The 11974-nt window shown below is 38.1% G+C and overlaps 1 protein-coding gene across 17 annotated transcripts in view; it reads right to left on the bottom strand.

The window, feature by feature from the left end:
• Positions 1 to 11974, bottom strand: part of Ptprd (protein tyrosine phosphatase, receptor type D) — a 192124-nt gene that overhangs the window by 103068 nt on the left and 77082 nt on the right. For all 17 annotated transcript variants that reach the window (XM_005352666.2, XM_026781867.1, XM_026781863.1 and 14 more), the window contains one exon: positions 10640 to 10752. In XM_005352666.2, the coding sequence (XP_005352723.1) occupies positions 10640 to 10752 (113 nt within the window). The remainder of the gene's footprint in view (positions 1 to 10639; positions 10753 to 11974) is intronic.

Consider the following 11974-nt stretch of genomic DNA (forward strand, 5'->3'; position numbering starts at 1 on the left):
GGACAACACACAGACACCAAACCAAACTGAACTTCAAAAATGTTTCCACTAGTAGCAGATTGTAGAGGCTGGGGTTGCAGCCGTTTAGTCATTTACGTATGATCACACAACAGCACAGAGGTATTATGCCCCCACAGGTCTCACTCTTCAACCCCCAGCAAACCTACAAGCTACTTCAGGTGTAAACATCTTTGTCTCTCATGTGAAATGAATTCAGGAAAATAAGCATATGATAGATGAAAAAACAGGGAAAGAAAAGAAAAGAAAGCAGAGGGGCCAAATACATCTTAGTTCAGTCGGCCAGCTGAAGACACATTAATTTCAGAGTGTTTGTTAAAAATAATCTGCTGTTAATTTTGATGATTCCTGTGTTTTTCTGATGCTTTTCCCCCTCTGTTCACATGATTTGATCTTGTCTCATTGAGATGAATTTTGCAAGTGCACCATGAGAGAGAATTGCTGACTCGGATATTAAGAGACGCAAATTCCAGCTGGATTGAGAGAGTGAACTAACATGCCCCCAGGGAAGCATCTGAAGTAGAAAATTAGAAGCGGGGAGCTCCAACTGGAAGCCCTGGTGATGCTCTGCTGTCACTGTAACTCTGGAGGGTAACAGGCTGGAAGGATGACCATTAGACCAATGTGACAGGACTTCTTAGGAGTGCTTTAGAAATGGTGTCATTAGAGAAAGTCACCCCCTAAGTTCCTTTATCTGAAATGCCAAATTATCAATGGTTATGGTAACTTAAGTTAAAAAACAAAACAAAACAACTTTGCTCCTTCAAGAAAATTATTCTGTGCTTAGCACAGTGCTGTGATCTATGGTGGCTTTGTGTTCATGGCTGTAAATGTCTACTCATAGGAACCAAAATTTTGGTAGAGAGCCAACAGAAATGAGTTGATTAGATGTAGATTTTCTTTGTTGATGATATAATTATATATTCAGACCAAAATTTTGGAGGCCTTTCTGAAAATTTTCCCATGGATGGTAGAATCAAACTAATTTACATTCTTTGGTACGACAGGGGTGGGGGTGGGGGGTGGGTGACAACAATCGAGTAATTAAGAGTGAGCTCATCCAGATGAGGCACTCCCCGGAGAAAAGAATGGAAATGCGGAAGCACAGAGATGCTAGATTGATCTGGACATGGGAATGGGCTGAAGTGGACATCATTGCAGTGCTTTAACAGAGAAGGTAATAGAGACAAAGATGTTTAGACCTTTTCGAGCGAATCGTGGGAGAGAGTTATTATCATATATGGACTGAGTGGTGGTTTGGCTAGAGAGGGAGGACACAGAGCCAATCAGGGAGGCGTAGGGGACTGAATTACTGCTCAAAGCTGCAAAAGTAAAGCCAGTTGGAGATGGGAAAAGTATTAGTATAACAGCAGAAGACCATAGGAAACAATACAAGATATGATCACATATTTACTTCTGACATGTGGTCATAAAGTACTAATTTGGAAGCTAATTACACAGAAATCCAAATGAATCTGAGCTACCTCTTTGTGAACAGCATTAAAGAACTGTTACTTAGGACTGGACAGTTTGCATCATCTGTACCCAATTTCTAGGACAAGTATAAATGGCAGAATAGCCACTTCATATCCAAGAGGTGAACCTAAGAGAATTGCATGGAGTAAGAAGGAAACGTAGGCCCATGATACAGAATATAAAGTTACTTCTGTTCTGACACCTAGTTAACAGGGACCTGTAATTGAGCATCTCAGTGTCTTTATCTGTAAGACCAAAGTAGGAAAGTAAGTTAGTTCTGGAGTGGCTTTCTTCTTCACTACACTATTCTGCTACACTGTTAGAGGCTCTGAACAGACAAGAGTCTTTTAGGAGTGGTTCCTATAAAAGGTTTTTTTTTAACTTATTGCTTTGAGGTATGGAGAGAATTGTTTGTAAACTTGAAAACTATTATTTACTTGTGGTGTCTGCTATTTATGTTTAGGTAAATTTTGTTTAGCTATCCAAAACAGTGTATACTCTATATGATGATGTTGCCTTGGTTATGTGTAAGGCTGAATACCAACATCAGTCTGCTGTTGCATAAAACATGAGATAAAATTACTCCAACTCAAAGCTCCTTATTTCCTGTCAGAAAATAGTCATCAAGGGTGTGGTGGTTTGAACAAGAATGCTCCCATAGACTCATAGTTGAATGATTATGGAAATGGAATTAGGAGGTGTGGCCTTATCGGAGTATGTGCGGTCTTGTTTGGAGGAAGTGCGTCACTGAAGGTGGACTTTGGGATTTCAAATGCCCAAACCAGGCTTAGCGTCTCTCTATTCCTATTGCCTGATGATTCTGATGTAGACCTCTCAATTACTACCCCAGAACCATGCCTGCCTGTGGGCAGCTATGCTTCCTGCTATGATGATAACAGAGTAACGCTCTGAACAGTAAGACAATGCCAATTAAATGTTTCTCTTTATAAGACTTTGCAGTGGGCATGGTGTCTCTTCACAGCAATAGAAATTGTAACTAAGACAAAGGGTTTATTTCAAAAATATTTCCAAGCAATTTGTTCATTGCCCAGTGCTAAAAATGCATTTTAAATAATTCAGATTACTATATTCTGGATAAAAAATTAGACCCTAAGAATACTAAGATAAAGTTGATATTACTGTAGTAGCTGCTCAGCTTTTGTCTGGTAGCCTGGCCATTGTTTACATTTCAGAAAATGCGTGCGCGTGTGCATGCGTGTGTGTTTGTGTGTGTGTGTGTGTGTGTGTGTGTGCATGTGTGTGTGTGGTTATTCAGAACAATGTTTTCACATTAATTCTCAGGTATCTCAAAATTCCTTTTTGCAGGATGCATATCAGACCAATTAACTCAGGACCTTTGCGTGTGGGAACCAGACACTAATGATTTAAGTTCTTAGCAGCAATTTTCATCCTATGGGAATTCATGATGAAGATAGCAGGAGCCTTGTAAATTCATTTGTTATATTTTATGCTCAGAAATATCACGATTTATGAGAACAAAAATAAACTTTTTTTTTTGCTTGTGATATCCTTGTATTCTTGTGACACCCCACTAGCAGGCATTATTCTTTTATAGACATTACTAGCAGCAAAGACTTAGAAGTATGGCTATCAACTGCTAAGAAAGTGCCAGGACCAGGACCTCATTGACCCAAGGCAACAAATACACAACACAAACACATTTTTTTTTTTTTTTTGGTTTTTCGAGACAGGGTTTCTCTGTGGCTTTGGAGCCTGTCCTGGAACTAGCTCTGTAGACCAGGCTGGTCTCGAACTCACAGAGATCCACCTGCCTCTGCCTCCCAAGTGCTGGGATTAAAGGCATGCGCCACCATCGCCCAGCAACACAAACACATTTTAAAGGCTTACATTGACCCTGATCAGAGTGTTCATACTTAGCCACACATCTGTCAGATATGATGCTACACTGAGACCTGATGGTGTCTTCATCAGGTTGGAGAAAATAAAAAGATGACTACTTTCGACATGGTACATATTTGTGATAATAGTTACAGTGGCTTCTTTACATGAAACAAAATTTTAAAACTATGCTTGTTTGTTTTTTTTAGCTGACATACATCCTGGAGATAATGGAGTCCAGTGCTTTCATTTTATACAACAGGACTCAAGAATCCAGGAGTTGTATATGTTCATCTAAGTAGTGAATAGCAAAAACACTACTAAGCTGTTTGATATCATTAGCCTGATTCCTGTCTGAATAGGAACTGACTTTCTAGAAGGAAGACAGAATCAAAGGGCTGAGGGAGTCAGGATGATACAACCAGTAACCAGAGATCACTAACAGTGGTACCACAGACCCTTTTACAAAGGAAGCATCACTGTTTTTTCCCTTGTGAGAAACAGATTTCTAGGACTACTTTTGTTCACCAATTTTTGCTTTTCAGGAAAGAAAAGCATACCTTTATTATCTGAACAGCAACACCAAACATGAGGGCCAGCTCCATGCCAGTCACAGTTCTGAATGTGGAGATGTGGGCGGTGACTGAGAATGGGAGCTACTCTGCTGTGGCGCTTCCTGTGCCAAGGGAAAATATGGGCCAGACAGGGGAGGGTGTTGTCCACACAGCTAAAAATCCTCATCATCTCTCAAGCAGCAACTCCACAATTGCCAGTGCTGAATTGACATGAATGGCAAAGGTAGGATGCAGAGGAAATGAGGCCCTTGTGCTCACAGACAAACACCATGAGAAGCAGGAATGTTAAGCACTTAGGCTTATCTTGTCAACAGAAGTGATGCATATACCTGTTTTCTACCAGGAACCTGGAAGTGGATGTTGTAAATAACCTGGTGACCTTTTTCTATCTGTGGGGCTAGGCCTCACCCAAATTTCCCAGAATGGTTACCCCAGACTCTCCCTCTCTTGACCTTCATTTTTCACTTTGTTTCTCAGTCAATAGAAAGTATCCCTAGGGGAGCTGCTCCAAGTACTTTACAGCTTGCTGAGCTAGAACATTAAGCTACAGAACACATCTGCAGGGTAGAGGTCAAATGTACTTTGCAAGAGTTCCCATGTAGTCATGCTTTAAGCTTCCTTGTGCACAAGGATTAAGAAAACTGTTACTAGGAAGATTTTTTTTTTAACTGAACTGTATTCAAATGTCTAAAAGAAACTGGCCCTGTGTGAGACTAAGGAACGTTTAACCAGCCCAGATAACTAAAAAATGCTGAACTGAATTTCCTTCTTGTCTCTGACAGCTCATTCCCCTGCTGGCAGTAGAGCATTGAAATGGAAGGATTCTGACATGGTCAGATGGCTTGGACTCAGGTGGTGACGTGCACACGAAGATGGACAGCAACGTAATGACCGTAAAGCACCCTGATCTAAAGATGGTATGCTCATACATGTTAGAAGTCTTAGAATTCAGCTGTCTCTGGAGGTGGGGCAGGCAAAGGGTGCTCAGACTCACACCTGCAATGTATACACTGCCGGTCCCTTTCTGTCAACACGTTCAGATTCTCTGAAATTATGAACTAACACTATAAACTCAAAATGTTAAAAAACTGCAGTGCAACTTTGCAAAACACTTCTAAAAAGAAATAAAAGTAATTTTGCTTTTAAGATAGTCTTACAGTGTCCTTTCATTTAGAGCATCCTTCAAATAACTATATTATCCATAGAGAAATGTTTATTAAAAAGAGGCTCAGCAATTCAAATACCAAAACAGCAATGCTAATACCTCCGATATTCACAATATATTGAGCCTTGATTTGTTGTATAAGTGGAAAACTCCACATTTAACCTCATGTGGTAGGTGGCAACAGAAATACAGGTATATCAAAATGTCATATTAAACTACTTTACAGCTATATATGGCATTTATGAAACAGAAATAACATTTAGATCTGTGCTTCATCCCCGAGATATCTCAGTTCATAAGTACAAATTAATTTTTTTAAAAAAAATAGCTGGGTGTTGTGGCTCAGTGGCAGAACATTTGTCTAGCATGCAGGAAAATTTGGCTTCAATATCCAGTTAAAAAAACAACACATACATACATAAAAAATTTGTTGTCTCTAAGAAAAAATATTACATATCAAATAAAGCAAAAGTTCAAGTCTAAAGTACATTGTTCCCTAGCATATTATATAACAAATACTCAACTCACGCTTGCTTTACTTATTTTCCATACATGTTTAATTGGCACATTAAATGTTTCCTGAAACTCTATAACTTTGCAGAGTATAGTTTTTCTGGCCAGTATTAATAGTGGCATATGATTTTTGCTGTCACTGAACATGTGTGCTTACAGAGTCTCAATATTATGCCACAATTTATAAAAGTCAGGGGAACATTTAGTAGGTATCAACTAAGGGGAAAACAATTTGCTTATCAAATCCTAAACTTCCATAAGTATATCTGACATAGCAGTCATTGAGAGAAATTCAGCTCCTTAAAGATTAGTCACAGCTGAGCATAATTTATATATTAGTTAAAATGAAATAAATACAACTACTCTACTATGTTTATAAATTTGTTTTATAAACTAATGATAAATGAGACATAAAGAGAACTGTGCATCATAAGATATAATTGATTCTAGGGAAAAGCAACAACATAATTTGACTCAATTATAGTCAGTAATAGCTTAAATAAAATATTCTCTAAGAGTATGTCTCTTGAATTGAATGACGCACTTAAGTTTTAATTTTATTGTAGGATTCATCAACATGAAGGATTTGAACAACTATGTTCCTTTATACCCTAAATTTAACATTTTAAATCAATGAACCAATGTTTTACCAGTATAAAATGCAAAAAAGAAATATTTTATTGTTAGGTTGTATGTATATGTTTACTTAGAATAAACTCTGAAGATAACAAACATATACATATAAGGTGGGTAGCATCAGCACTGATGTGATTACTAACACCAATGGACCAGGGAGCTACTGCATGACCTCACACAATCTACTTGGCTGCTGTGCAGACAGTCTGCTGCAGACACCACAATCTCTGATACATTAACTTCTCACCTTATTTTTGTTTTTCACAGACCATCAATCATCTACCAGCCAAAACACACTAAGGTCAGGTCCATACTGAAAGGTAGCCTTGAGCTGTGGCCTTTGCTTTTCAAACCTGAGACTTTTTTGGTTGTGTTTGGGTATCTTTGTGAGGGGTGGGGGAGAAGGGGTAACAGAAGCAGTCATGTTGGTGGTGGCTGGTACTGTGCCCCACACTATTGGTTACCCTTCCCTCACTTCTCCTATGTACTAGACAGAGCACAGACTTCTCTCAACAGTGAACTCATTTTGCTTTGCTGGAAGATTCACAAATATGAACACATACTTGTCCCTTCCTTCCTTCCTTCCTTCCTTCCTTCCTTCCTTCCTTCCTTCCTTCCTTCCTTCCTTCCTTTTTTTCCCTTTATCTCAGCTTGTCTGGTTTGGAAGGAGAAACCCTTCCCTGCTGTGCCTTACCAGTGGTGCTTGGGATTCTTCTAAAAGCTTCTTAAATAATTGAATCATTTTCCCATTTTCCAAGAATTTAAAGATTTGAAAAAGTTGGCTAGAAGTTAATAATTTTAATATGGTCCTTTACTGACTTTCTTTTCTCTTTCAGTCATTCTGCCCAACTTATTCTTCTGAGAGAGGAGAGTAACACACCTCTACCAAGTTTCACTTTGCCCGTCTAACGTTACCTGCTTGTGTTGGAAAGATGTCTACCTGCCCATTCCATAACAAAGATCTCTATCCAGCACACCAATAACTGAGGCCCTACTGATGTAAAATGTACTTACCTTAAAGGATTAAGTAGCCTAGATTCTCCAAAATGCATCCTGTCTATATTCTGTGCTTTGAACTCTAACTAAGAAATCCACAGCTGTGGATGATATTAACAAACACGAGAGCCTGAGTTCTTTGCCCAGAGCCTAGACCCTCCTGGCTTGCTCAGATGCTCAAGTATGGGTTTATCATCAGGAATAGATTCCTGTCTGAAATTTTACAAGTATGTTAACACAAAAATTTGCCTTAGCTAAGCAACAGTGGACAGCATTCTGATTTGTTTATGATTAAAATGTCTCTGTGCACTGTTCAACTGCCAGAATAATGTCATGTGACAACTGGACCATTGATCAAAATTCAAACAAAATCTGACTCCTTAGCTGTATTCTTTCTAATGAGAATAAATAAAATGTAACTTATCTATCACTCACAACAAGTTTTTAAAAAGAAAATGAGAATAGAATCAGAGGGCTGTACAAGGCATTCCCCTCCATCCTGCACAGCTGATGGACTGTCACATGGTAGTGTTTGCTTGCTCCTTTATCATTCCTAACAGTCTATCAGATGTGGCATCACCTACTCTCCTGGGGATGTTCTGGGGTAAGTCCATGGTATATAAATCTCAGTTTTCTTATTTCACTGCACGTCATAGTTTTTGGAGTGAAGACATGGGTTATTAATTTCCCACTTATGCGTGCTATTAACAAATATCCTCAACTGTTAATGTTGTTTGGGAACAACTAATTTCAGATTAATAGGCATGATACATATAAAAGATATTTCACATAATAAAATATAGATAATTTAAAATAAAAACTAAGTAGAATCATAGCAGCAACAAAATCTAATCAAGGATCATTTCAGTTTATAACTTGAGAAAAACCACTGATTCTCAAATAAGAGGTGAGGAAAAATACAGACAGTTAGTTGGTTAACTTCCCATGTTTAGCTCTTACCCACTGACTGTTTTTAAGACAGTTCACAGTCACTGGTGAAACTCACATGGGCTAAAGAAAATGGCCATATCTCTAGATATTTGCCACTAACACTTCAGTCTGTTCCATTTGTAAATGGCCAATTATTTAGGATATCAACCCACATACTTTGGAGGAAAAGAGTTTATTTCAGAAGCAAATCAAGCCTAAGTGGATTGTTCCTACAAGCTAAAGACAAGCAAGGCTTTCTGGATGAGAAGCTGTGCTGGGTGGGGCAGAACAATCTGTCCTGCATGGTTCTTTTTCTTTACCACATTTCCTTTCTTCTTCATCACGTCTTTCCACTGCATGTCACGCTCCATTCAGCAACAAGGGCAACTCTAGGTAAATAATACCTTTTTGGAAATTTTTTAATTGAGTAAATTCTTAAATGATACAATAATGATCTTTCAACTGCAACCCATGACAGTTTGAATTTAGCACACTTTCTCCATAAGTGGATCTAACATCTCCACAGGCATTAAGAAAATGCATTCTTAAGAGGACTTGTGGGTTGGCCACATTTGTGAAAAGCATCCACAGAAAGCGAAGACCCCTGAAGACGGGTCTCTTGGAAGAGGTATTGCTGTTTTATTGCTCAGCATCACCTGTATCTGATAGTCGTCCTTGACAAGTGGCTGCCTGTTTTGTTTTGTCCTTCTGAGGGACTGCTGTAGGACTATAGGAACAGAGAGGTGCACTCACACATGCTTTTCTTTTGATATCTAATCCCTTAATTCAACACTGCACCATGATTTCACGACTGCTAGAAGGACAAGGTTGCTTTCAGAATAGATCATATTTCATACAGAAGCTGTGCACAGCAGCATCAGAGAGGAATGCTTTCTCAGTAGATTATGGGTATAATGAAGCAGGGAAGAATTTGACCTACAGTGATGTTGCTTTGGGGGTCCTCTATGGATTGAGTTAGGTGATAGAGGAAATGCATGAGTCACTGTGTCCACCTTTAAGAACTTGACTGTATTCTGAGGTAGTCAGTATACTTCCATTTTAAAATTAAGCAAAATAAGAGTTACTATAACAACTTATTTTATATCAAATTGCCTTTAAAAAGCACCATGGGGGAGACTCAACATGGTTCAAGCTGAGGGCTGCAATGACCCTGGAGGACAAGTCAGATATATTCACCCATCATGGATAAGGTTACAGTCTCCATTTCTCAGTCATATAAAAAGTGTGCGCAGGAGATTTTTGGTTTTAAGAACATTTGTTCTACCATTTATGCTTTTGAAAGCATATGCTTGCCTTCAAAAAGGTAAATTTAAAGAAGTCTAACTTCATTTCAATCAAAATTTTAAGCAACTCAACATTTGTGATGATTGTGTAGCCACCTTGGAAATAGGGAACAGCTCCTTCATTTGAAGAGTTAGTAGATGCTGTGTTCATCTCCATGCACAAAAATATGCTAAACACAATAAGCCACACGTTCTCACAGTCCAAAGCAATTCATTGAGAATGTACAGTTTAATACCTACGGTGAATAACACTGGGAGTTAGAGCATTCAGACATTAATTAGAAACAAAAGACATCTGCCAGCAGTGTGGGGTATATCACTACAACAAAATTTTAATCCCAAAGACTTTTTGGATCAATGCTTTGTCTTGCTCACTGTGGGAAGGTATTTATTAGGACTGCTCAGTGTGATTATTTTAGTTCTCTCTATCATTTGATATTTGCCGTTCACTTAACATAAACAGTTTGGTCAGAAGAAAGAGAAGCAGAAATAGTCTTAAATTAATATTATTATAAAACTATCCCCCAGGAGAATAGTATTTTTTTCTCTGTTGAAGCACTTAATATTCTTTAAGAATAAGTTATCTGTTTCACATCTCAATTTATGCAAAAGTCTCTACATCCTGAAACTTAAATTGGTCAGTGAAATGTAATAAAATTAAGTTTTTTTAAGAAATGAAATTGTTCATTCATTCCATCCATCCTTCTCTTTCTCCTCTGTGTTCATCTTCCCTCTTTTCCTTTTCTTCCTCTCTTCACTTCCTACATTCTTCTTTAATGGTACCACAAACACAGACAGCAAAGTATGAAATAAATATCTCACTGAGAAGAACAATTGCCATATTCATCTATTTACTCATGCATTTACTTTATAAGATGAGAAACCAGATTGGTATCACTGAACATAAATAAACCATGTCATTCCCATTAAAATGATAGATACTTTTCTAAAGTCTAATGACAAATTATACATCTTTCTCTCTCTGTCCCATTTTAGATTTAACAACGTAATTAAATTCCTCTCTATTGTACATATAAGTGAACTTCATCCATATTAAAACAAAAGATCAGGATGGACAAAATGGATCAAAACTGGTGATATATCATTTCTCAAGACAATGCCAATTGGACTATGACCATCTGTGACAGACAGAGTGAGTCACTTACCTGGCGTTTGAAAGTTAAGGCGCCTCAACTCCACTGGGTCTGTTGGGTGGTGGGAAGGGACCTCCTTACTGTTCGGCAAGCTGCTCTTTCTGGACTCCGACTCTGCCCTCTTCCTATAGGGGGAAAATGAAATTTTAAGACTTAAGACAGGTAAAATAAACAAAGAACTAACCAAGTAACTAGTCCTTACACCATTCTTCCCTCCACGCTTTGGTTTCGATTTCTCAGCTTGATGATTAAAAAGCTTTGTGACCCTGTTCAGATGCTGTTTCTGTGAGCCTACAGGGGCTCTTCATGCGCACATGTTCTGTTAACACAAATAATGTCAAATCCCCCTTCAGGAGGGGAGTAAATGATTAATTCCAGTCACCTGCCTTTGGGTTTGCAAGGAGCATTGTTAAGATACATCCAAATTCTTGTTCTGAGACCCTCTTGTCTGCAGGTGCTATCTGTGGTAGATACGACTGCATGCTTCTGGTAGACAAAACTAATACATTACCATGGAAAAACTGACTGACCTCAATCTAGGCCCACCTCACCCCTTTCTCTTTTAAAGAATATACCGGTGGCTACAAAATACAGATATATTGGCGGTACGTGCAGTAAATACATTTCTAAAATATTAAGATATCCTAATGCTTAGAAGGAGAGCTAGGACTAAAAAAAGACAAACACCCCCTTTCTCAAATTGGAAGGGAAAATGACAGTAGTGGGTGTGTATGGTGGTGTTATGTAACAAACTTTAATATTTTGTTAATGGCAGTCAATCACAGACAGACAAGAGAAAAAGTAATTTCATTTCAAGAAGTTATCAATTCCCTTGATGAGTATATTATACTTCAAGACACATAAACAGGTTTTTATATATATATAAATGTGTAATTCACCTTCTCCTTGGTTTAACGCAGACTTAATTGGATATACCTTCTTATGTTGCCAAAAGTTAAACAAATTTTCAAATACAAAATGCGATTTGTTCATAAAATTTATTCATCCATTTTCTTCCAAATACAAATAATTTCTTTTAAAACCCCATGTAGCAAATGGAAGCATTTTTCAGATTGCCCTTTTCCAAATATTAAACCAGAAGTCTCCATGCTATAGTCAAAGCTGTAGCATCTCATCCTTGCTCAAAGCAAAAATTCTTCTTTTGGTAAAGGTGCTTCAATTTGCCTAGGTTCTCGTGTATACTTCTATGACCATGGTATAGATGCCTAGGTTCTCGTGTATACTTCTATGACCATGGTATAGATGCCTAGGTTCACTGTATATTTCTATGATTATGGTATAGATGATGAGGTTCTCCTGTATACTTCTATGACTGTGGTATAGATG

Source organism: Microtus ochrogaster, chromosome 10, assembly GCF_000317375.1.
Source record: "Microtus ochrogaster isolate Prairie Vole_2 chromosome 10, MicOch1.0, whole genome shotgun sequence".
Taxonomy (NCBI): domain Eukaryota; kingdom Metazoa; phylum Chordata; class Mammalia; order Rodentia; family Cricetidae; genus Microtus; species Microtus ochrogaster.